Source organism: Rhipicephalus microplus, chromosome 8 (assembly GCF_043290135.1).
Source record: "Rhipicephalus microplus isolate Deutch F79 chromosome 8, USDA_Rmic, whole genome shotgun sequence".
Lineage (NCBI taxonomy): Eukaryota > Metazoa > Arthropoda > Arachnida > Ixodida > Ixodidae > Rhipicephalus > Rhipicephalus microplus.
The window spans coordinates 55,013,410-55,040,579 of NC_134707.1; the positions used below are offsets into that span (position 1 = coordinate 55,013,410).

The 27,170-nt window shown below is 43.9% G+C and overlaps 2 protein-coding genes across 2 annotated transcripts; both read right to left on the reverse strand.

Annotated features, from left to right (window-relative positions):
- Nucleotides 1–247: 247 nt before the first annotated feature.
- On the reverse strand, nt 248–14,743 carry LOC142768519 (b(0,+)-type amino acid transporter 1-like). Its single transcript, XM_075870517.1, has 4 exons — nt 14,620–14,743; nt 11,992–12,117; nt 9,478–9,574; nt 248–1,253 (listed from the first exon to the last, which is right to left on the reverse strand). Exons 1-4 carry the CDS (start codon nt 14,741–14,743, stop codon nt 497–499), a joined length of 1,104 nt encoding a protein of 367 aa, XP_075726632.1. The 3' UTR covers nt 248–496.
- LOC119164494 (putative L-type amino acid transporter 1-like protein MLAS) lies at nt 14,737–25,447 on the reverse strand. The gene is made up of 4 exons (XM_075870518.1): nt 25,243–25,447; nt 23,371–23,445; nt 23,198–23,299; nt 14,737–14,877 (listed from the first exon to the last, which is right to left on the reverse strand). The coding sequence occupies exons 1-4, from the start codon at nt 25,256–25,258 to the stop codon at nt 14,813–14,815; spliced, it is 258 nt and encodes an 85-aa protein (XP_075726633.1). The 5' UTR covers nt 25,259–25,447; the 3' UTR covers nt 14,737–14,812.
- Between the last annotated feature and the right edge of the window lie 1,723 nt (nt 25,448–27,170).

Here is a 27,170-nt window from a genome sequence, read left to right on the forward strand (position 1 = left end):
CAGGAGAATTTCAAGAGGGTCATGACAGCGCTAGTCTTGGTTGGACAAGACCGCATCACATTTACGCCACAGCTCCAACTACACGCACAAGTGTGCGACATTATTAAGCAACCATCTGTCAAATTAACCAAATTCTTAGCTTTTCATAGCTGTAAATCTGAAGTAAACTGCAATACAACTTCGAAAAAATGTGTAGATGTTTCTTCTAAAAGTTCATTTCGTTGTGAGCGAGAAAAAAGAGCAGATGTCGTGGAAGCAGCCGATGTTAGCGGAATTGTATTCATGTATATCACACAAGATGTCTAACTCTGAACCACATTCACTAGCGCTTGGTCAACGACATAGTGTAGAGTATGGTCCTCCTTGAAAATGGGCAGAGATCATGGTGTCTGATGCATATCACTGCACAAACTCTGCTCCGCTTAGTCCTGGGCTCACTTGGGCTACGCGACGAAAGCAGCCAGTGGGTTGTACTTTGGTTCACTGATGCCAGCAACTATCGCTTGAACGGAGCGCACAGTACACAGTGAAAAAGTTTTTGGACGAAGTGAAATGCAGCCGTCCCCACTCGTGATCTACCCAATGCACTGAAAAAGAAGTACGCCGGGATGCCCATCAGCATTGTTCCACCAGTGGCGAGATAACTTGTAACCATACTCCTGCTCAAAAACGGTGCAACGACGAGGGTCAACAAGATGGCGAGGTTCACAAATATAAGGAACGTCGGCACTTTTATCGCCCTCGACTTGCCAATGAGCGTCCGGCGTAGCTGGAACATGGCTAGGATCGTCATCAAGTTCATTACAGAAACGACTGCCATGAAGCCTTTGGCGAGGAATGCCACCGAGCCGGTAGCTATAAATAGCAATGCCACGCACGTTCTGCAGCCTATGGAGATCACAGGAAGTGAAGTCTTCACCGAGATCAGAGCGAATATTTCGGGTAGATGCTTGTTACGAGCGGCTGCCATAAAAAGGCGACTGTTGGTGAAGCAGCTGGAGCTCATTGTCCCGAAGGTGCATACGCAGACAATGAGGGGCACCAGGATGTGACCGGTGGTGCCCCACGTGGCTCGTGCGAATGCTGCTGCTGTCGCCTCAGTTTCAGTCAGGCGTCCGGGATCCAAGACAACGAAGTACGCCATATTTGTCAAGACGTGCAGCGCGGTTATAAGGGAGAGACCACCCAATAGGGCCCTTGGGATAGTTCGGCAGGGGTCCGACATCTCTTCGGCCATGCAGGCGATCGGAGTGCTGCAATAATTGCAAAGTTAAAAGACGCAGTTGTTTAGCACGAAAATTTATTCAACACCACTGGGCAGGTAAAAGGAAGGAAACCAGCGACCTAATTCACAAAACATTTCCCTATCGGAAAAAAAAATGAATGGTGGGCATGGTGGAAACCACCACCCACCATTATAGTGGATTAATGTAGTGGGTGAATGGTGGGAAACACTCATTATGGCGCATGGTGGGTATGGTGGGTGCTGCAGTGCCGGCAACACTTGAGCGCAAAATGACGTCAGAATTACCGTGACGAGCTGCCACAAAAAATAAAAAATAATTCTATAAAAACGGTATAAAAAAACACCCGTCCCGTAAAAAAAAAAAAAAAAACATGGCGCCACGGAGGATCGAACGTGCAACCTGCGGATTCCCATTCGAAGACGCTAACCACTGCGCCACACCAACTTTTCTTTTTCTTTATTGCCTTGCAAATCATGACTGTTCACATTTTACATATTTACATATGGGTCCATATTCAAGTGCGTCACAAAATACACCCACAGAGTTCATTGAGGTACCGTCAGCTCTTGGCTGACTATTAATCAATACTTGGGCATTCGTAACAATCGCTCAATGCACCCAATCCAGTCTGGCACATCCTCTTGGCTTTTCAGCATTTCAAGAAAATGGCACACAGATTTGCAAAAATATTGGCGCACAGCTAGCACTTCTACATCCGCGTTTTCAAAGGCACATCGGGTTTTCCATATACTGTGCAGGCCCAGAAGCATGATAAGATCATAAGGTACACCTGCCTCGTTTTTAACCGAAAGAAAACGGATGCCATGTGGACTTAACGGTAATTCTTTTTTCAAGGTTCTTTGCAGTATATCCCAGAAAAAGACCCCGCTCCAGCAATCTATAAACACGTGTTCAATTGTTTCCGGTTTATTACACAAGTGGCAATTTGTGCTCCATGGCACGAATATTCCCTTATCCTGCAACCACGTTTTAACTGGTAAGGTACCAGTATGTAATTTAAAGAAAAAAGTTTTGACCCCTGGCGCTACAAGCATTCTTTTAACACGTTTCAGAACATCCTGTCCTGGGCCTGCACAATATAGCTGACGGTACAATGGAACAGGCAGTAAAACATCGACAAGGTCTCTATACAATTTTTTACGTGGTACTTCAGCCAGATACTCTAACGAGAATCTTACTGACAAAAAGCGGAAAGACGAAATAACTTCTTTTAAATACCCTTGTATTGGTCCTTGCATATTTGATGATGATACGAGAAATCCCGGCAGCACTCTAGATAACCTTAGTTGTATAACAGTTCTCAAAAAGGGGTCATCCACATCACGCAGAAAAAGGAAACGATTGACAAGTTGTCTTATGTACAAATGAACTAATCCGAGTCCACCATCTCTAACTTTTCTGAAAAGGTTTGTGCGGCTTGATCTTTCCCATACAGAGCTCCATATGAAAATTGCAAAAACTCTGTGTACTTTCTGTACACTTATTCTACTGCAGTGCAAAACCTGCATTACGTACCACAGCTTGCTCACCAGAAACAAGTTGCATGTTGTGGCCCGTGCGAATATCGAAATACCCCAACCTTCCATTTTTCTACATCATTGCGCAATGCCTGTGTTTCTTTTTTCCAATACGGTTCACTGTCATGATAGAACTCCAGCGGCACTCCTAAATACTTCACTGGTGTTTCCTTCACTGGTGTTTCCATTTAATGTTTAGAAATACTCTTGGCGTGACGTCCCATTCCCCATGCCAGAAGCCAAGGCACTTATCCCAGTTCACGGCACTACCACTCGCCTGGCAAAAAGTTTTCACGGCATTTACAGCATGCATTATACTCTCATAATTTGTACAGAAAACTGCAATGTCGTCTGCGTATGCGAGGAGGCTAACCTCAGCTTCATGCAGTTTAAAGCCGCTTATTGCAGGGTTATTAATTACACTTAAGCAGAAAGGTTCAATGAAAATAGCAAAAAGCAGGGGCGATAGTGGACACCCCTGTCTTACTGACCGCAGCACAGGTATACGCTCATCCGCAGTTTTATTTAATACCAATCTCGTCGTGCATCCAGTGTAAGCCATGCGCACTCCTTCGCTAATCAAACTCCCTACGTTAATGTGCTCAAGTAATGAAAGGAGCACGTCGTGCGGCACGCGATCAAATGCCTTTTCGAGGTCAATTTGAAGCATGGCAACATTGAGATGCATAACATCACAACTTTCTAGGATTGATCGTGCTATGTTTATGTTGGTCATTATTTTCCTTCCCTTTATGCCACAAGTTTGGTGGGGCCCAATCAGTTTTGTCATAACTGTCTGGAGTCTTCTGGCCAATATTTTCATCAATATTTTATAGTCAACATTAGTTAGGCTAATTGGTCTATAAGCAGTAACACTTCTTAACTTCGCGGGATCTTCTGTTTTAGGTATTAAGACCGTGTGGGCTGACAAAAACGATGGTGGAAGTTGTTTACACTTAAAAGCCTCGTTAAATACCTCCCTCAAAATAGGTGAAACTACGTGTTTGAATTCCTTGTACACTGCAGCACTAAGGCCATCTGGTCCTGGAGACTTACCATTGTTTAACTTATCAATTGCTTTTTCAACTTCTCGCTCTGTTATAGGCAATTCTAAAATTTTCTTTCTTTCGTCATCAAGTCTTGGCATTAATGAAATGAAATCGCTATTAAAACGTTCTGCGTGTACACTGGTTGGTGTGAATAACTCTTTGTAATATTCGAAAAAAGCACCGGCTATTGCTTCTTTCGTATGGCACCTTGTTCCTTTATATTCTATTTCTCTTATTTCATTCTTACAGGCATGTCTCTTCTCAGCTCCAAGAGCTCGTTTTGTTGGCATTTCTCCCGCTACCAAGTTTTCTGCTCGAGCTCGAATCAATGCTCCACGATAACGTTCTTAGTCTATCAACTCTAGCTTCTGTTTAGTTATGTTTATCTCCTCTGAAAATGTTCCGGCCTGAGTACATTCATCCGCTACTAACTGTTGCAAGTTTTCACGCAAACGCACTTCAAGTTCTTTTTCAGCATGTCTCAGGATACTGGCTCTCTCAAGTGCTTTCAGTTTAATGGTCTGTTTAAATATTTCCCACTTATGTCCCCAGGATTCAAGTGTTCTATTTGCTAAGTCTTCTATGCCCTTTAGAAAAATCCGATTAAACTCTTCATCCTTTAGTAGCTTTACATTAAATTTCCAGAGGTCCCAAGAGAAATTTTTGTTATTCCTTTTATGTTTACCCATTGAGAATGAAACCAAACAATGATCACTAAACGTAACAGGTGTAACTCTGTAATCATGGCACGAAGGAATGATTTCGGAAGACACATATACTCTGTCAAGTCTAGCATGGCTTGAACGCTGAAAGTGGGTAAACATAACCCCTTTTCCACTGCAAAGACATTCACCCACGTCCTCTAGCTGAGCTTTCGCCACCATATCAATTAGAACGGCAGTGCTTGAATCTCTGTATGACCTGGAACTTGATTTATCTATACTCGAACAAACGCAGTTGAAATCCCCAGCCAAAATTAGTTTACGTTCACATTTTAAAAACACATCAAGTTTTTCAAAAAACTCCTTTCGATCTTGAATCACAGTGGGTGCGTACACACAGATTACTCGCCATTTTTCTCTTGGTAGGGATAAATCACATATAATAAAACGACCCGCTTCGCAGGTAGTTACAGACTCCACTTTCGCATTTAGGCTCTGCCGAATTAACAAGAGGCAACCTGCAGACGCACCTACCGCGTGACAAACGCACACATCAAACACTCTCGTGAAAGGCTGCACCATTCGCTCAGCGTGCTCTTCACTCTCTACTTTAGTTTCCTGTACAGCGACGATGTCCAGATCTTGTTCTATAATCAGGCGGTAAAGCTGGTTTTGCCGCCGTTTGGCAGAAAGCCCACGTACATTTAGCGTCGCCAATCTAATCATCGCCATCGTGATGAGAGAAAGCCGAGCGAAAGACGCTTACCTTACCAACACCTAAACAACTGTCCGGCCGACGCTCACGGCGTCGTCCCGTCGCCGCCGCGTGAAAGCGACGACGAACGCAGGCGGCCAGCACCCCGAGACTTTTTGGAGCCAGCCACTCGCCACTGCCCTTGATCTTCCTGGGTCAGACGCTGCTGGGACGCCGCGTCTCCCTCATTCAGGCGGCGCTTTACTGGCGTAGCTTCAACTGTATCCATGTCCGAAGTAGCGTCGGACCCGATGACTGGTTCAGCCTTGTGCTGGGTTTCCATTTGAGTCGAACGCCGTGGCGTTGGAGTGCCCACAACCGTATTTTCATCTGTGCCTGCGTCTTGCTTAGGTGTCTCCGTCTTTTCCTCGCTGGTCGCCACTGCATGAGACGCCTCCTCTCCTGCCTTCGACGCCGCGGCCCTCTCTGCTTCCTCTTCATCCATGAGCAATTCACTGTGGTCGGCATTTGTTGCTCGACTTGCTGCACTGGCATAGGAACGAGTACAGTCCGCCTGCTCATGCCCAAAAGCGCGACAACCAGCGCACCTGGGCACCCTGCAGTCGCGACGAATGTGTCCCGTGTTCCGGCAACGCAGGCACAGCGGTGCTCTTCCTGGCACGACCACCAGTGCCATGCCGCTTCCGAGACGCATCTGGTGGGGTATGCGATCCGTAGTAACGCCTTCTTTGAGTAGTAGTCGAACGAATCTTGTGGTTGACTCAACTCCTTCGAAGTCTTCGTCTCTCCACTTGTCGCTGATAACTTCTTTCACTTCACCGTACTCCCGGAAAGCACGCCATACAGTCTCTGCGTTGACGTCAAAGGCTACCCAATGCAACTTGAGACGCACCTCTTGCCTTTCTGGGTCGACGACGACGCAGGGCCGGTCTTTCACGGAGAGTAGGCCAGCGTCCAGAACTATCTTCTTGGCTTCATCTGTCTTCATGTTAAGAAGCCAGACGTGCGACATCTGATACGCTCCTATGCCGCTTACCTCTTGAATGATGCCTAATTCCTTGAGCGGCTTTCGGAAGTCGTTAATCCCGTACGGACGCGCTGCGATGTCGCAGTGCAGAACCAACGTGCGTCTGAGTCCTTCTCCTGTGGGCAGTGGTGGCAGAATTAAACGGTAGTCCTTGGGAAGCGATGTGCACGAGAAACCGCGGCTAGCGTCGGCCGCTGTAACAGCTCTTGAGGAGCCTGCCATCCTGCGTCCGCACGCGTCGGTGACCAGAAGCAGAATGACTGCGCCACACCAACATGACGGTGGTTGCGTGTTAAATATTTAGTCGGCGTACAAACTTAAGGTTCAACTTAAGTTATGTTTGTCGTCTACACAACATAGACAAGATGTACACCTGCTACTAAAAATTGCACATTTATTAAACACAAGCAACTGCGCCCTGTAACGATTGCCACTATGTTATTGGCACTAGTGCTATTTTTTTTTTTAAGTTCACAACTTAAAGGAAAAAAAACCAAGTGGACTGGGGAGCAGCAACAGTTTACCGGCGGGGTCTGCCAAGTTTAATATCCGTTTCGCGCTTGTTCTAAAGGGCGACATCTGCTCACGCTTTATGACGCTTCTAGGCTCATTTCATAGATACGCCCACCTAATTTATTTGAGTGAGTATTGGGATGCTTTTCGCGCAATGTAGAGGGCGGTCGCGCCAGCGCAATGCTGTTGCTCTTTCGCTAAAGCAACAACTACATAACGGCTTGGCCAAAACGAATGCAGTGTACCGGAAACATTACGCTATCATAATGGTTCACCAAGCACACGAATTGCCACGTCTGAGTTCTCATACAAAAGCTAGAGAAGTGCCGGCGAGTGCGACTGGCGGCTGTCGGTGAGAAGACACTTAATTACGTTCTCTAAGAGTGCTTTAATCGCGTCACATCGATGTTTGTTGCTTCTTGAGCGAACAGCTTACACAATGAAAAATGCTTCATTTAGGTTAATTGATGCCATATGGCTGCGCTGTATTGTCATACTTAATCGTCGTAATCGTGTATTCTGAAACCCGGAAGCACGGATAACACAATTGTACGGGCTCGGTCAGTAGGCCTAACCTTTGGTGGAAATCATGATGGTAGAACATGTAGTGTACAGATCCCAGCTTGGTACACTATATAATTTGCCCGCCATTATAAGCCCACCCATCATCTGCTTACTGCTTCCCAGCATTATCGCGATGGTGGGCAGAGCTTCTCAGCTTGGTACACCATGTGGCCCACCATAACAAGCAGCACCCATCATCTGCTTAGTGCTTCCCAGCATTATCGCAATGGTGGGAAGAGTTTCTCAGCTTGGTACACCATGTAGCCCACCATAATAAGCACCACCCACCATATGCTTAGGGCTTCCCAGCATTATCGCAATGGTGGGCAGAGTGTCCCATTATTGCCCACTATCTAGCCTCTGCTTTCCACCATCATTTCCACTTTACCCATCATCTGTACACCATACCACCCAGTATGTCCCGGCATAACCACCATATTTTCCACTACGTCCCACCATAGCCATCATAATTTCCACCATGCCCACTATTATTTCCACCATGCCCACTATTATTTCCACTATGCCCACCATGTTTTCCAGTATCCACCATGGCAATTTTTCCAATAGGGTTATTTCGTAAAGGCACTCCGCCCTTAGCTGGCCGGCTTTAATAGCTATGTGTTGTTGATCCTGATTGACTCAATTTTTTTTTACAAACGTTGTCAGTGCAAGACGTTTTTGTGAATATAGGTTTAGTTCGTCATGCAAGATGCTTTGCGTTCGCATTTGTTTTCCTATGATGCTAGAACTTTTAACTTATTCTCACAAACTTCCCACTTAAAACTCAAAAATAGAACACACATTTTTGTGCCACTCGTCGTTCTTTTTTTTCCGGTAGGAATACTAAATGTATTATTCATTCACAGCATTTTTCTCTGCCTGCGAACGTGTCAGTTACGCTGAGTTAAAAAGGCTGTAACAACGACATCCTGGCACAGGAACGGCCCGCAGTATCCATTGTCATCTTAAATTTTTACTGACATTTTGTATCAGTGTTAGCAACACACTTACCGGAGTTTTGAAAGATTAGCGTTGCTCTACTAAAACTGACTTTGGCATCAAATTTTTTCGTAACTACTGCCTCTCAAAACTTAGTGACATAAAATGCTTTAGAGTTGCTAATACTCTTATGTATGTGCATGCAAGCTATCAGTTTAAACATTTTTAAATTAATATTAAAATTTTTCTAAGCTTCTGCCCAAAACAATGTATATATAATTGGACACAGAATATACTAAAACGTATGTAAATTTGTGGTATTATTACTAAAGCACAACTTCACAAGTATATTACTAATTTGTACTTTTGGAATGTTATTATTGATATTGCCTGTATTGCATCTATGCTGGAACACAACAGAGAAATATATATTCTCATACACCAAAAACGTGCACAGTAATGGTTTGACAGTGTTGGGACTCAGCTGCTAACCCAAGACTCTCGGCTTCGACCCCGGCTGCGGCAGTCACATTTACAGGACGGCAAAATGCTTGAGTCACCAGTGTTCCCCGACATCAGTTTACTTCAAAGAACACCGGACGGTGTGAATTCCCGGTGCCTTCCTCCATGGCACCTTTTACCCTTGTATCATTGTGAAAGCACAGATGTTATGTACAGACCAAACACGGCACGCGGATGTTTTCATGTCCGTCGAAAACACTGATAGCTTCATCCATAGTCTTATTTTTTGTATGAATTCCTGACACCAGCACACGTCAGCAATCTCCGGTGGTGAATGGTGTTGTGAGCAGGCCTGTGCTGGGCTCTCGATGAGGTCTTGGGCTGTGGTCAATGCTTCCCCGCAGCATCCTCCCCCTCCCACTACCCTCCTTTGTGTGAATCCGAAAGTGAACAAGCTTCGCGATACACGTAAAAGTGAAATTAAGGTGAAGACGGGCCACCCGCACCGTCATGTATTTCATCTTTCTTCTTCCGGGGGTAAAAATAATAAGTGAACTGTTCCTGAAATGTAATAGCAGTTGTCCTGGACTGCCATCATCTTCAACAGCAGGCATACGCATAACCCTACACAATAAATATAGGCTGGGTATGTCCGAGTAATAAAAGACATGAAACTGGCATGAAAAAAGCAGACAACTTCCCACCCTCCCTCTTTCGCGAGGGTGGCGGATGGTTGTGATGAAGGTATGTGTTTCTACTACCTTCCAGCACCGGTGAACATTGCCACAGCGAAGGCCTCCACTGCCCCTCTTGGTGTCGTTCGTCCACTGAATGAGAACTTGTCGAATGCGAGCGGCACTGCGTAAATAGTGTATTTATTTATTTATTTATTTTCACTGCTGCTTACTTCTAGTGGAGTCTTGCAGAGCAGGTTGCAATGGCGAATAACACTTGAACTTGCTAAGCTGAACGGTAACGTATATTGTGAGAAGGCAAAATAGAGCAGAGAACATGAACGGAACTTGCTTAAAGAAAGTTCTAAGTAAAAAGATGGGAGACCCTAAATTTTCATCTTTTGAAATTTAACGCGATAGCGACATTCTATTCTTAATTTGTATTTCGAATTCTTATTATATAAAATCTTTTCGAACTTGACATGCATTTACTACGTGGCCTTAAGGGTGCCGTAGCGTGTGTTCCACTTTTGTGGTAGGTGGCTGGCTTTAAACTATTAGGTTATTATGATAATCCTATGTCCTGACGCCCATTGCCAATGTACGCTTACACCAAGCATTATTACGGCAATATTTCGTGTTGTATGTGAAGCATGTGTACAGGGTGCGTGTGTTTGCAAAGCATAAATGTTACTTTGGCTGCATTTCTAAACAGAAGTTGTTTTCTCTGTGTTCACAAGCAGAGGCATGACTGTGGGGTAAAAGACCCACTTACCACGCAAACAACTGCAATTTATCCCCACTAAAACCAGGAAGGTTTTATTATTTCCTTTATTTACATCTTCCTGGATTTTTCGGTCTCGGAAAGGTGATAATTTTTTGCTCAAAACCAACGATGCCGACGCAGGAATTTCGGCGAAAGGAGCTCTTTAACGCTATCGCATTAAAAGGCAAAAAGTATAAAGCAAGAAACCTTGCGTTAATAGCAGGCAAGCAATAATTCGAATATGTTCAGACTGTCATTTTAAATAGTCAGTCCATCTATAGGGCATTCCACTCAACACTCGTTTGTGGAAAGAAAGAATTGTCAAAAATTATGAGCCGACTGATATGGAGAAATTGAAAGACTATGCTACCCTCTTGTGTTATAACCTGTTGAAGAGTGCACCAAAATATACAGCTGTTGAGGTGTGCCTTAACTTAACAACAAACCTTAATAAATAACTTGAGGCCAGCAGCCTCGTGGTTTTTTTAATCTGCGCAATCAACAAATAAATGGTCAAATTTACATTCTTACGACTTTAATGGTCTATTATTAAAATGTAAATCATGATATGCCGTTTTATACGCAGTTACGTATGCCGCATTTCCTCGATTTTAAGGCAATTTTTTCCTAGAATTTGACTGCCTTAAGTAGACCACCATGTTACAATCACGGTTACGTAACAGTGAAGTAAATATGACATTCTCTGGACTCAAACTAGGCTTTGATCTTCATTATAGTCATCAGGCTTTGATAATCATTATAATCAGGCTTTGATCATCATTATAATCATCTTAAACTTTGATCATCATTATAATCATCACTCATTATACCTCAATACAAAGTATCCAAACGATAAGGCAAAGTCACGAGTGCTGCTTCGGGGAGGAATAGCTTTTGAGTGGGATTGTTTCTTTGTCCCTTGTGGCTGGGGTTTGTTGATTGCAACAAAATATTCTATTATATGGGTACGCGTTCAACCAATACCATGCACTGAAAGCTTTTTTTTTTTACGCTCTGGGGCTGTGTTGTGAGATTTCTTTATAACTTATTTTGCGCTTCCTTCACGGTCTCCAAACATTGACGCCCAAGTTAACTTGTTGACGTTGACACTATCTGCTCGGTTCGGCTGGCTTTAGATATTTAATGCAGCACGAAAAAAGGTCCTTGACAGTAAATATCTTACTTCGTACTTAGTAAGCAACTGTCACAAAGTTTACACACTTGGTAAAACCAATGCTCTCTTTTCATGTAGCTATCTACAAATTACCAATCACAAGCAACACTTTGATGTTGGTGCCTATCTGCAGCTTCACGTAATGCCCGTATTTTACCTAATGGCACAATAATAGCACATATGAAAGAACGAATACAAAAAGTTGCCAAAATTATTTGGAGAAGCGCATATGAATTGTTGCTATTTAGTGGCTGTCTGAATTTCTTCCCTTGATTGTGTTTTATCCTGAATAGACGGACTTCTCCCATATTCTCGATTTGAATAACAACAAAATTACCATGTGATACTTTCTTCATTACACCTTTTAGCAGTGTAACTGCATGGGACACTATGCTACTACAATGTGCGAGAAAACTGATGAGCTTTTAATGTGCTTTCATGTGCTGATTCAAACCCACAGGACTACCAGCCTAACTTATGGCATTCCTATTTGTTTCTAGCGCACTCACGGCTTCGACCTTGAGGCGAAACTGTGACTTTGTCTTTCTTATATTGCAACATTGATTTTTTATTGCTGTTTTCATATGCTTTCGAGCGCAAGTCCGACTACGTAACATGCAATGTTGAAACACCGAATGACATAAAACTGATCTTTGCTTACCTCGGAAGGCCCAGATGAAGCCGGTTGCAATTATGGCCAGCAGAACGCCAAGTCTCACAATAAATAAATAGTCCTGCAATTTCATCGATGCCCGCAGCGAAAAAATGTTGACAGCCGCGGACAGTTCTGAAAAAAAAATACTGTGGTTTCACAAATGGCTGCTGGCCCGTACTGCCCCTTAAACAAGTAGAACTGAAGGTCAGAGCTTGGCTTTTTCGAGCATTGCAGCCCCCTGTATTTCGTTACAATGTGCAATAACAATGTTTAGATGAGAAAAAGCTAAATGAATTACACTTCATTAAAATAACGCAACTGCCTTTTATGAACCTCTTTAAAGGAAAGAACGAACGGGAACAGGTGGAAACTTTCAATGAGCTTTCCTTCTTTTTTCGTCACCCTTCTATATATACACACAAAATAAACATGTGCAAGCCAAAGTGATCACATGGTCGCGACCAAATAGATTACAAGAAGGCACGCAAAAATTTACGCTCACTGTCAAATGGTCAAACAGTAGTGTTTGTTAACACAAGCATGGCCTCTTAAAGAGCTATAGCAATATCGAGTAGCTCAGGCCAACCTCTACATTTCTGTCTATATATCCTCTCTCCTATAATGACTTTCCGAGCTGTGGTATCTCTGCTCCTATCCAATCCTAATGCTTATGAAAATTGGTGTACACATTTAAGCTTGACAACGGGCAGTCAAATGCACTTTCCCGTCGCTTGTAATTCACAACTTCTTTTTTCTTGCGTGATCGTTCACGCAGCACCCAGTTTGGCCTATGTAAGATTTCCCACAAGACGGTGGCGTTCCGTAGATCATGCCAGTCACGCATCTCCATACACCGAAGCAAGCTTTCTCCCACAACTGCAGGGTTTCTTCTCACCAGAACAGATTCTGGGAGAAATCCTAACCAGATTACGCGCTGCGGAAAAACCCAATGGCTTGTCATGCCCATTCGCTATCTATTTCAGATTGCGGGATATAGGATGCATATAAGGCATCAATTTTGTACACCTCCTACCATGCGGGCCGTGGTCCACAATGAAACGGGCTGCTATTGCCTTGCGCAGTGAAACATTGTTAACACCGTTATGACAGTACAAGGGGAAACCGGCGGCAAATAACGCCGAGCGTGATCATTAAAACCATCTTGCATAGCGTTAGGGTATTAGTTCGTGGTTATGAGTTGGATCGCCGACGTGGCTTGCCGATCCCCCTCTTCACAAGCTTAGACTGCAAATAATCATAACGCAGAAGAAACCTACTGCGTCGGGATCTATACCTTAATCATATATGAACTAAAATGAGACGTAGATCTAAAAGTTGCATTGAGTCATCAGTGAAAAATTTATAGGCGCAAGCCAAGCATTTCCCACACTGTCTAAAAACGTTAGAAATATAACATCAAAATGCTTGTCTGAGGTTATAAAACAGGGCTTCTTCAGAAGGACTGAGGAATTGTCCTCTCACTTGAAAATTTCAAGAACACTACTTGCATGAGCGATACCTTGTAAAAACGATCAATGTCCGCAAGGAAATTCTGCACGAAACAGGCGCAACACGTTACAAACAAAACGGCGTAATTTGGACGATGAGTAACCGTTCTTTACTATTGCTATGCAGAATCAGTTAACCTCTTTCTATAAAACGTAAATATTTCCTTTTCTTTTGTCTTTATCTCTCTAGTTCCTTCTTAGATCATTCCCCTTTTCCCCTTCACCATGCGTAGGGCAGCCAACAGACCCTACTTTAGTTAACCTCCCTCTTTTTTTTGTCTCGTTTCTCTATCTCTTCGCCAGGATGTGAAAATATTCTAAATGCAGTTACAGTTTTATGCATAAAATTCTCTCATCTTGCTTTGCCACGAGCTCAGGTGGCTGATTTTCTTCACTTAATAATTTCGTCACGAACTCTTATCTTCATTATTCATGTCTTCACCTGAACCTTTAGGTACCTCCAAGTTTTAGTTGAGAAATCTGAAAGATTGTCCTCTTTCAGGCCACCTTTCTTAGTACCTGCATGCCACAAACAGTTTTTTCAAAGAAGCCACCACATTCAATTTATCATAATCTATGTGGGTTATACCGAGCTAGGTCGCAGATAGGTTGGCCAACCTTTAGCGCATAATGTTGATCGCATAACTTGTAACAACATTTTTAACAGGCCATGAATGAGTCTGAGGGTCGGGCAACATTGGTGCACTTGCGAGCCGTGACGTAACAAGCAGCTTGCTGCACGCGCGTCTCCATTCTATCGAATAATATTGTCATGTAGTCGGCTGCACGTGCAATTGAGATCTTTTAATTTTGTTATGCTTTGCACTGAAATTCAACGATCTTACAGCGGCTGAAACTTCCTTAGATGACCGCTGCACTGCACGCAGCGCATTATGTCACACACACTAAGGCAAAATGTTGGTCCGCGGCGGTGGGCGGGGCTTATAGCTGGTGATGTTTAGAGGTTGTTTTGTATTGAAATATTCTCTTAAATTCTAATTTTCGTCTGTTTACGTGCGTAATGCACTGTCTACTTGTAGTTTCACTGCAAACCACAGATTGTTGGGTGACAACGTCATAGCACCTTAAGTGTACTAAAGCCTCATTGTATAATTATTGCACTTACCAATCACCAAAATAGTCACCAGCGCAGTGGCGGATGGCGGAGGCACGCAGGTGCCGTATACAAGTTCAAGAAAGTAACTGGTGAACGTCAGCGCGTGAAGAGTAGCCCCCATGGGATCCGCCATGAGGAAGCACCAGGAATACAAGAAACAAATGACATCTCCCGTTCTTCCCAGGGACTCGACGGCAACCTTTTAGTACTCGTATGGCCCGCCAGCAGATGGTAGCATCGTGCCCAGTTCGGCGATGCAGAGTCCATCTGGAATTACGAAAAAGGTCTGTTAGCACTACAAATTCAGGGGCCCCGGACCTATCGAGGAAAAAGGGGAAGGGGGCGTTAAGCGAAGTTAAACGTTTGCGTCCCTTACTTAGTAGTTTACCTTTGTTTATGCGCAGTCGTGCTAAATACGAGTTGCAACACGCTGCCTATGGTTAAAGTGATTTGACCCTGAATAAAAATGACACCGACAAATGGCAATTTGGTTCAAAAAGAACGGCTAGTTAAGGAGGTTTAATTCATGAATTTAAGTCTCTGTAGGTGTCGCTCTGCCGTGTTGGTGCCATTTTCAGTACAGACAGCGTGTTGCAACCAATGTACACTGTCGTCCTTTATGAAAGGGAACACGCGAACGCGTGGCCTGCTCCCTTCGGCTGCTGCCTACAGCACCATCAACCGAGAAGTGAAGAAATTACTCTCACTTCTGGCGTCATCTATGGCCAAGCAAGATAACTAGTTACGGCCGGTAGACAAGCGCTGCTAGATTACGTTCCCTCACCGATCACGCGGTGAGCGATACAGGGCGATTACTTCAGCTTGCGCCGTGGTCGGGTCAACGTTTGTTATGTTGGCAGTGTACAACGCACGACAGGCGTGAGCCTAGATGGAGTGCAAGCTAGCAGCGCTGCCTACAGGCCATAACTCGTAATTTGTTTGGCAATAGATGACGCTGAAATCGAACGTGTTTTTGTTGTCAGTTGATGGTGCTGTCTGAAAACCTCCTGTAAGCACGCGGTAAATAACATTGGGGAAATTGTGTCCCCCTGCCTTACACCCTTCTTGATTGGTATTCTGTTGCTTTCTTTATGAAGCACTATGGTAGCAGTTGATCCCCTGTAGATTTCTTCCAGAATGTTTATATATACTTCATCTACGCCCTGATTCCGCAGTGTTTGCATGACGGCTGATATTTCTACTGAATCAAACGCCTTCTCGTAATCTATGAAGGCTATGTATAGTGGTTGGTTATACTCTGAGCATTTCTCTATTACCTGATTGATAGTATGAATGTGGTCAATTGTTGAGTAGCCTGTTCGAAATCCTGCTTGTTCCTTTGGTTGATTGAATTCTAATGTTTTCTTTACTCTGTTAGCAATTACCTTTGTAAATAGCTTGTACACTACAGAGAGCAAGCTGATCGGCCTGTAATTCTTCAAGTCCTTGTCATCTCCTTTCTTATGTATTAAGATGATGTTAGCGTTCTTCCAAGACTCTGGTACCCTTCCCGTCAGGAGACATCTCGTAAACAGGGTGGCTAGTTTTTCTATCACAATCTGTCCTCCATCTTTCAGCAGATCTGATGTTACCTGATCCTCACCAGCAGCTTTGCCTCTTTGCATGCTCTCCAAAGCTTTTCTGACTTCTTCTATCATTACTGGTGGGGTGTCGTATTGGTTACTGTTAGTTCTTATAGTATTATGGTAGTGGTTGTCTCGGCTACTGTACAGATCTCTGTAAAACTCCTCCGCCATTTTAACTATCCTATCCATATTGGTAGTTATTTTGCCTTCTTTGTCCCTTAGTGCATACATTCTACTTTTGCCTATCCCAAGTTTCCTCTTCACTGCTTTGAAGCTTCCTCCATTTTTCAGAGCGTGTTCAATTCTCTCCATGTTATACCTTCTTACATCGCATACCTTACGTCTATTAATCAACTTCGGAAGCTCTGCCAGTTCTATTTTGTCTGTTGTACTTGACACTTTCATGATTTGACGCTTCTTAATTAGGTTCTTCGTTTCCTGGAAAAGCTTGCCAGTGTCCTGCCTAACTACCCTGCCTCCAACTTCCACTGCACACTCCGTAATAATACTCGTCAGATTATCATTCATTGTATCTACGCTAAGGTTGGTTTCCTCACTAAGAGCCGAGTACCTGTTCTGCAGCGACACTCTGAATTCCTGTACTTTCCCTCTCAGTGCTAGCTGATTGATTGGCTTCTTGCGTATCAGTTTCTGTCGTTCCTTCTTCAAGTCTAGGCGAATTCGAGACCCTACCATTCTATGGTCACTACATCGTACCTTGCCAATTTTCAGAAGCCTAGAATGGGAACAGTTAGGGATAAGAGTCAATGGAGAATACCTAAGTAACCTCCGCTTCGCCGATGACATTGCATTGCTCAGTAACTCGGGGGACGAATTGCAACTCATGTTTACGGAGTTAGACAAGGAGAGCAGAAAGGTGGGTCTTAAAATTAATCTGCAGAAAACGAAAGTAATGTACAACAACCTCGGCAAGGAGCATCGCTTCGAGATAGGTAATAGTGCACTTGAAGTTGTAAAAGACTATGTCTACTTAGGGCAGGTAATAACCGCAGAGCCGAACCACGAGATTGAAGTAACTAGAAGAATAAGAATGGGGTGGAGCACATTCGGCAAGCACTCTCAAGTTATGACAGGTAGATTGCCACTATCCCTCAAGAGGAAGGTATATAACAGCTGTATCTTGCCGGTACTTAGCTACGGAGCAGAAACCTTGAGACTTACAAAGAGGGTTCAGCTTAAATTGAGGACGACGCAGCGAGCAATGGAAATAAAAATGGTAGGTGTAACCTTAAGAGACAAGAAGAGAGCAGAGTGGATTAGGGAACAAACGGGGGTTAAAGATATCATAGCTTAAATCAAGAATAAGAAATGGACATGGGCAGGGCATGTAGCGCGTAGACAGGATAACCGCTGGTCATTAAGGGTAACTGACTGGATTCCCAGAGAAGGGAAGCGGGTTAGGGGGAGACAGAAGGTTAGGTGGGCAGATGAGATTAAGAAGTTTGCGGGTTTAAATTGGCAGCAGCAAGCACAGGACCGGGTTATCTGGCGGAACATAAGAGAGGCCTTTGTCCTGCAGTGGACGTAGTCAGGCTGATGATGATGATGATGATGATGATGATGATGATGATGATGATGATGGTGCTGTCGGCAGCCGGCGCAGAGCGCAGGCCACGCGTTTGCGTGTTCCCTTTCATAAAGGACGACAGTGTACACTTTAAAAAATTAAGTATTTGTGGAGTTTTTGTGCTACACAACAATAATCTTCATCTACTTTGAATACTTTTCTCGCGCTAACACCACGCTTCCGGTAGTTCGTGGCCGCGAACGGCGCGCGCGTTTTCAGTGCGGCATTGCATTCCCGACAGGAAAGTTGCCAGCGCCGGGTCTTCAAGAAAAGAAATGCGAGCAAGTCAGATGACGATAATTGTCGTGTAGCAGAGCTACTCCCCGAATGCACCATTTCTTTCTAAGAGTGCATATCTCATTGCGCAATGCTCCCTTATAAGTCTGCCCTCCCTCCAAGCCGGTAATACAACCTTAACTTACGTTCTTACTATAGCAGCTCAATACGTCAGTTGCTGCTGGCAACAGTGACGGTCATGCTTTCTTATACATAATACTCATGCGTGGGGTTTTACATTCAGAAAGCACGATATAATTATGAGGGATGCCGAGGGCTCCGGGAATTTCGACTATCCGAGTTTCTTTAACCTGCGCTGGCATCCGAGAGGACACATGAGTGTAGCACTACGCCTCTGTTGGAATGGAATTCAAGCCCGAGACTTCGGGTGAGCAACCGAGCACCTCGGCTACTATACTCCACCACGGCGAACCGCTTTCATATCCAGGAAGCTATGATAAGTGCCAACGTGAAAGAACAAGCCGTGTTGGTAAAACAATGCATTGCCATAACAGAATCAACTGGTAGCTGCTAAGCCCATGACCGAGACAACATCGCTTAATGAAATCAAAGCTCGTAAAGACGTGTATGATCTCCACACTTCCGAAGGCCGCGTTTCAGTACGCGCGCCGGTGGTGATTTGGCCAGGCCCCGAAAACTCGGCGCTAGTTTCGGTTTCAAAGAACATGAACGCTCGTAGCGGTTGCCGGGCATCCTAAGTGATGATTGAAGAAAGTGAGGTTGATGTGAATGGTCGCATTTATTGGCTGTCACAAGTGTTTACGAATAAAAAATTTGATACCACTGTACAGAAATTCTCTTTTTCTTTATATGTGTTTTCTTATTCCTGATTTTTTTCTTTCAAATCAGGCAAAGTGCGCGAAGTGATTGATTCGAGTTCGTAGCAGTTGCCTCCTCTCCTTCTTGCCCCTCGCCCAGCGATATTAGAAGTGATATCGCGCTCAGTTATCTCGCTCGGTTGGCGTGCATGCTAACTACGGGAAAGATGGACAGCAAGTGGTGGCGGGCAGAGAACGGAAGCCGCAGTGAGCAACGCCGAACAAGTACTTTTCCTTAATTAGGCCTAAACTTGAGTACGCCTCCATAGTTTGGGATCCCCACAAAAAAATTAACGTTCAAAACCTAGAAAGAATTCAAAGAAAAGCAGTACGATTCATATATAATAAATTTATGTCAACCGACTCCCCCCCCCCCCTGCATTACTAACGGCAAATGGTATAGAACTATTTCAAATTCGAAGAACAAAAAGTTGGCTACAGTTTTTTTTCAGACATAGTGAACCATAACCTTAGACACCACAGCATACGTATCCCCCTTGTTAAGCAAACCCACTCGACACCACTATCCTCATTCCCTAACGCCAATCTTCGCAAGGACTGATACTTTTCGGTGCTCATTCTTCCCACAAACAATAGATGATTGGAACAAACTAACCGAAGTATTTCCTCAACGCCCTTGACCATTTGTGCAAATACTCTTCTTCCATGACTTCCTTGAATTGTATTATCACCTTGTTGTTCAACTGTTACTTTTTTTTAAAGTCATAACCCCTCTGTCTTATAGCAAAGAAATTGTGTAAAAAACGCTTTGCAACCTTGTTTCATTCTGTTATTTAGTGTGTTTCATGTATGCTCACCCTGCTTGGACTTTTTGTCCGCAGTATTCTATAAATAAATAAAATAAATAAGTGAACCACGCTTTTGTCGAAAGTGGCTTAAATGAGCAACAAATGTTTTCGGCGGCTCTTCGGTGCGCTAACCCGGTGATTTCTAGATTCGCGAAGGTTTCTCGGCGTTTTCTAAAGGCAGCGGGTGAGCACAAGCACTTGGACGCATCATTTGAGCAGGTATTGATTTTGCATGAGTACATGAGTAAACCCAGTTCTCTGCAAGCCTGACTAGGCTGACAGAAGTGTGGTGTCGCTTGTTCAATTGGGGAAGAGGGCAGCCAAGCTTTTGTCTGGAAAATGCATTTATTGAAAGGCTTGAATTCAAGTTGGCTCGGCTATACAGTTTTAGGTTCTTTTACTTTTGGCGTGTAGTTCAAATGATTTCAAGTAATTATAGTCTGCTTCCTGGTCATAAAAATTTTGTAGCCACTCTTTGGTAATTTGTGAGCCTTCTAATACTGTCAATCAAATACCCGTGATGGACTAAATTCTTCCAAATATTACTACATAGATTGTCGGTGGAGCCTACGTTTTGACACGTTGACTTTTCTTGGTCACGGCAGTGGTGTTGCCCTGACAAGGGCAAGTGAACCTGCCGAAACACAGTTTCCAGTGACGTTCTTCGTCGAATAACTACTGATCGCTTCTAGCCTCTCCGTGCCTCTGAACTTCAGTCTCGTTTGGTACCCAATTTTTTTAAGAACACTATGTGTGCCGTCATAACAAATGTGATTGAGTGAAATACGACGTGTCCTACGATTGTTGATAATTTTTGCATTGGTTCGGATATTCTAGGTTTCATGTTTGCTCATTATGTATATATGTCAGTTGTGAGTTAAAGCTAATTTTATATATTGACACTTTCACACTACGTGTGTGTGTTTTTTTTTGTTTTTTATACAAAACTTGTAATAAAGGAAGTTCGTTTTATTTGTGCAGATTTAGTTTCGCTTTATACTAAGGCTCAGTATAAAACGCTTATACAGCTTTAAGCTTAGTCAGCTCCGATTTTGCCTCTTCAGAACACACGAACAAAGTGTGACCAAAAAAAAAACGATTAACAAAGGTTAACGAATGGCCGCTTCGCCCAAGGAGCCATCGGACCGGAAAGAAGGTACGAGTGCATTCAGCTTGCATGCAAAGCGGGAAAGGAGGGCTTCCGCGGCAACCCTACTGCTCTCGATTTTTAATTTTTTCCCCATATTTCGGGACATCAGCAGTGGCGTCTCAAAAAAATTTTCTGTTCGTGATTTACTTTTAGTAGGATGCCGGGCAACCGCCAGTGGTAAAAGCGGCGCTGCTGCTGCGTATCAGCATGTGAGAGCGAATACATGGGAGGCAATGGGAGTTTCCGCCTCCTGATTTGGTCGCATATGATGCCACCGAATCCAGGGTTTTGAAGAGATTCAAAGAAGATTGGTGCTTAAACTGCAGACCCGGTTTGTCACTGCGGCTTTCGCAAGAGCCGCTGCACAGTATAGCAGTGTAAAGAAATGTGTGACACGTGTGCTATTTCTCTGCCAAGGGTGATTCGTCTGTATGCGCAATTTCGCCAGATCCAAATTGGCCGTTGCTCCTTCCTGGGCTGAAGGTTCTTGCGCTGCTGCCAAATCTCGAAAACTACCTGGCACAACGCCTGTGGAAAAGTGGGTGGGATCGGACAAAGGCGTTTCTACAAAATTCACTATCCAGTAACTCTGTTGCTGCGATCGTTCAGCCATTATGGGAACGGTGGGTAATATCCACTTGCCTAGTCGTCGTGCCTGCGGGCTTGGAACGCACCTTGTAGCGTTGTTTATTGTTCCAGTTTGGTTTTGTTTCAAATAATAGAACGGACCGTTGTGATCTTCAAATTGGTGAAACTAAACGATAAATGTGATGAAGCGTAACTACTGAACCTTCGCTGAACTTCGTATTGCGGCTAAGTAGATTCAAACCACGCGGAGCCAAACGGAGCCTAAAGAACGAAGTTTAGACAAAGCCGTGTACCACCCATCATTTCCATGCTTGCTGAAGCGCCGCCTGTTGCAGCTGTTACAGATACTAGCGCCAGAGTTACAGACACTAGCGTCAGAGACACTAGCGCCACCAGTGTATTTATAAGAAACTGTGTGACGTCCGAGCTCCATCGCCATATGTCCAGCGAGGCTTTCGGCTTCTCATTCTGCGGAAGTTCCGTGCATTTTCCGTAGCATTTTTACAGCAGATCTGTGGGGGTTGAAGTATGCCAAGTGTCGCGAATGCAAGATGATCATAATTGTCATGACCCGCTACGCGCTCAATCATCACCCCATCATTCGGTAAAAATAAAAAAAAAGACTGAACCGTTTGGCCCCAAATCGGGGATTGCCAGAAGTCTGTTCCCTTGCCAGTTTTCAGTATACCTGCGTGGTGAGATGTCCAATAGGCCCAATATCTGTGGCACACGCGGCTAGAGGTATTTTTTAGAGCAGATCGAGCTGTTATGGACAAGACTGGCCTACAGGCAGACAAACAAAGTGATAAATACACTCAAGCAAAAAATATAAAAATTAGAGCAGGCACAGATATGTAGAGTGTAAAAGTGGCAGCGAGAGAGGTGCGAGGGCATAAGCCTATAGCCAAGCCAAAACCAGCTTAGTCCGCAGCAAGTCTGTTGTGCCGGGGATCACGCGACTGATGGCATGCCATGCCAAAGCTTTTTTTCGCCGCGTATTGCGGTATCTTTGAAATAATATCTTTTCTTTCTGCATAATTGTGACATATTGCTGCTTCGTATGTTATATACATGAACGATTGTGCGTGCATGCGCTATTGTCCGTTATCTCTGCACGTAAACAGGCATCTAAACGTGAAAGACCTGTTGCATATTAGTGATGTGGCCCAATCTCCCCTACCTGTCCTGCTTTATTGCTCTGTGCACTATAAAAAGTTGACGCGAATTACGAACACGACACCACTTATGTTTTTTTATGAATAGAAATAAAATAAAGGTAAATGTTGCACGCATACAGCTCTAAATGACCTTAAAATAAGAACAGGAACGAGTCCGTACGCAACGCAGGCAGATATCGCTGCAGTGAAAGAGAGGCAAAGGAGCGTGCCATTGTTTCAATACGCCGTATCGAAAAAAAAAACTAACGTCAAAGAATAATTATCTTATAACAATTTATTCAATATTTCCTACTTCGTTTCTTCGCAGACTGGCTTCATTGAATAAATAACAGTATTAAAATGTATTTTTCTTTTGGCCACCGGTGTATATTCCATCAGAAACGGCAGCCTCTTTAAGTCCATCACATCGAGAGCGCGTACAACCCAATCATGAAAATAGCGGAATAGTAAAACGTGAAAATAGCGGAACTAAAGACTGCAAGAGACGAGACGCGATCCTACCACACTTGCACATCATAACGAGGAAACCCTTAAACCCGACGCAGCCTTAGGAGTATTGTTGAACGCACTTACGTACGAGGGAGCCGAATCCTGCCGCCACCCACACAAGAATATCGGCGCCGACAGAACCCGCACCTCGATAAACGATGTTCGGTGTAATGAAGATTCCAGCACCTGCAGGTATTTCGATAACGTACAATTTTCTGAAGAGATAAAGGTATACATTCATTACGTGAAGTGCTCACCGACGCAGTTTCCAACGACCACGGCTATGGCGCTGAAGAGACCCATGTCTCTTCGAAGACGACCGTAAGGGGAAGCTGAAATAGAGTAGGCGCATTCAGACGTTATTGACTGTAGCCGAGCTGGCTATGATTCGGCGCTTTTGCAAACAAATGATTGAATGAACAGAGCATTTTGAACGAGATTTTCCCCGGACCAGCAATGAAGTAAAAACACAACGTGCCCAACAATGGCTTTCTGGACTCGCATTCAATGATCAGCATCGATATCTATCATGGCATCACTGTCACTTTCAGGGGTGTTACAAGAGGCCCCATGGTCTCTTGGGTAGAGTCTCGCGAGCGCCAACGCCGAGAAGGGAGCATCCACGCAGTGGCAAGGCAAACGGTTGCCAGAATAAAACAAAACATTTCATTTATAGCTGCTGAACCGCAGGTCACGGGATTGAATCCCGGCTGCGGCGGCTGCATTTTTGAAGGAGGCGAAAATACTGTAGGCCCGTATGCTTAGATTTGGGTGCATTCCGTTCTCTTTTCAGTATTCTTTTCTCTCATTTTTCTTACTCTCGTACTAAAAAAGATGTCTGTGGTATCCATTCTGTTGATCTAACTGAGCATTGGTTTTCTGTTCAGCGCATTACGTCGCCTCACCAGGTTCTCATTTTTTCAATTCTTTTTGACTGCTGTATCAGCTTACAGTACTTGTTCTCCAATCCATTCCACTTTTTTCTCGTCTGTGAATAGTACGCCTATTACATAGACAAATATACTTTGCGACACCTTGTGATAACTGCAAATATCATCGGGATATAAGTTAACGTAATGCTGATATATACAGGCTGTTTCCAGATATATGTCAGAAATCCCAAAATAATGAAGAAAATTTAATGTTTACTCACTGTCTTTTCAGCAGCTTTTTGTGTAGTGGCACGCATGGTAAGATGGTAGTAGATATCAGTCGGGACAGTAATTAAGAAAGCTAAATTATCTAACTTTTAATTAATGGAGTTAAGCCGTTATGTGAAACGAGAAAAATCGATATTCTTGATTCAAAAAACTCGATGTAGCTTTGAGATATAGTAAAAGTGGCCTCTGTTATGCATAGGGGCGTTATGAAATTCACGCAAATTCAGTGATAAAACCTAAACAGGAGCCCAATGAGCAGATGACTGAATTACATCACTGTTCAAGACAAATAGTACTAAAGAGCAGTTCTTTCGCATTCATTTGAATATAAGTATCATACGTGTTAATATTGCCGACGTAGCCCACATACCCACACAAAGAAATCGGTTGAGAGTTTATATACGTCGGCTCACTCATTCTTAAAGTTTCAGGAAATATGGTTGCTATGCTCTTCCATAGTTCTGTTGCCATTTTGCCATTGAATTTGAGTGCATCTAGTTACTTAGCAATTATTACTTGAAGCCGCTTTATTGGAGTCTCAAAGCCACAATGAGTTCTACCTACAAAGGACATAAGTTCCCCATTTTGACATAATCACCTAATTCGACCAATTATTAGGGTTAGTTTTCAACTTCACTATTTAGAGTCCCAATTGATCTCTTCATTCATCTAAAAATGCCGGCCGCTACAGAAAGGACCACTGTGAATAGAACCAGCAAGTATCGCATTTTCTTGATTTTTAGATTATTTATGACTCTCTTCATGAAACACCTGATATGTGGCAGCTGTGAGTGTGCAAAAGAGCTTTCCTTGGAAAGAAGGCATCAAACACTCTATCTACTAGAAATGATCTTCGTCTTTCATAGTTTCCGGCTTAAGTGTAAAATAGGAATAATTCATACGCCCCAGCCCATTTTTCTATAGAACACAATAATTATTCTACCTTCAAAATGTGGTAAATTGGCTTACGTTTTTGCTTGGCCATCTTCTATAACGGTGAAAGTGAATCCTTTCCGAGTTCAGCACATGCCTTCTCCAGCTTCTGCACTCGAAATACGACTACGGCGTCAACCAGAGCCAAGCTGCCGCATAAGTGCATGGCCATGCCTTATGCTAACCCTGCCAGAGCCGCATGGTCGCCTTGTGTGGGGTCTGTATATTTAATAGTAGCGACGATAATGCATGAATTATTCAGCAAGTAATTATAAAAATCGCGGTACCAGTCAACCACAGATATCAACTGCGCATTGCAGTCCTGTTGCATCTGTGGTGAAAACGCTCACGTGGCCTCGTAGTGCCATGGTCGTTTAACATACCTTAAACAGCTGCGCACTGCGATACCAATGCACGCACAAAACTGCACCTAGTATCCGCTCTAACAACAGCTGCACGAGTGTTCGTTCATTTCAAATGCTTCGCATCGTAGTATACACGTACGAGAATGTCGAAAGCTGCCTCTAAGTATAAAGGGTTAGCGTGGGATGTCAAAATGGAGAGGGACTAAATTCAATCGCGTCAAACGGGTAGTTCTGACCTTTCAGTATAGGTCGATTTCGATGTAGTGTCGTATAGAACACAACGCTCGCGACTCCATATTGTTTGAAACGCTGTACGCAATGCTAATGTGCTTGTGTCAAATACATGTTGCTTGTTTTTACGGTTTGTGTCAGCGCTTACACACACACACACACACAGACAAGTTGATGACGGATTAAAACAGACACGTCACAATCAAGCGCGAGGATTACTCAAATAAACAGCAGTTCAATTATTCTTAAACTATATGAAACTGAAGTTGAAAGCTTAGATTCGCAAGTAACGTTAAAACACACCAACAGAATGACAAGCTGGTGCTTTGGAGTGACTTTGGTCTGGGCGAGTTCATTCATGGCAAAAGGAAGGCATGGGGCAACTGAGAGAAGAAGCAAAGACCCCCTCTCTCCACCCAGAGTACTTGTGTGCAGCTGTGTTCTTCTCTTGTATCAGTAGAGCTGTGGCTCCGTAATGCTGATGTTTGATTCGCCTCATAAGCAAGTGTGGTTTTCACCAACCAACCAGCACATGTACGCAGCACTTATTGAACTGGGCGTGCACAGTAGGGCATGTATTCATTGGGTGGTACTTTTATTACATGTGAATGCACGTATTGTGAATACAGGCGAGAAAGATCCTGTAGTACACACCAAACGGTGTCCCTTCTGCCTAAACCCGGATTCCTGATCAATCCGCGCTTCTCTTCGAAGGCCACGGTCACGATAACGCAGAATATTGTTTCATGTATAGTTTTAGAACCACATCCACGAAATGTGCTGCCTATCTATCCTAGGAAATGTCGCACAGCCAGAACACAGAAGCTGCAATGACTCCGGGGTGGACGACAAGTTCACTTATACGGACATAGGCGGTAAGCGGAAATCTCAAGCAGACGCTGTGGATTACTGCGCATGCTTCTACTGTCTTCAACATCGGGAACTTGGCAACTTAGCCACAGTTGTAATTATGTCCCGAGCATCAGTAGAAACAGCTGCCATTGCTCTAGCTGACGGAATGACGTATCGACACAACTCGACATACGTCGTCTCCGCCCGCAGATGTCGTGCCACGTGTACCTGAACGACTACTACCAAAGAAGCCAGCTGGAATTCAGGGACCTGAATGAAGCTTATTCGAGGTCTGGTAGGATGCATTGTGCGTACGATTCAGAAGGGTGATGAACTTGATCACTTCTTAGCTCGAGTTTTCTACACTGGCTACTCCTTAGCTAAGGTTTTCTACCCTGACTACTTCTTAGCTCGTGTTTTCTACCCTGACGAATTATTAGCTCCGGTTTTCTACCCTGACCACTCCTCAGCTCGAGCTTTATACCATGACCACTACTTAGCTCAGGTTTTCTACCC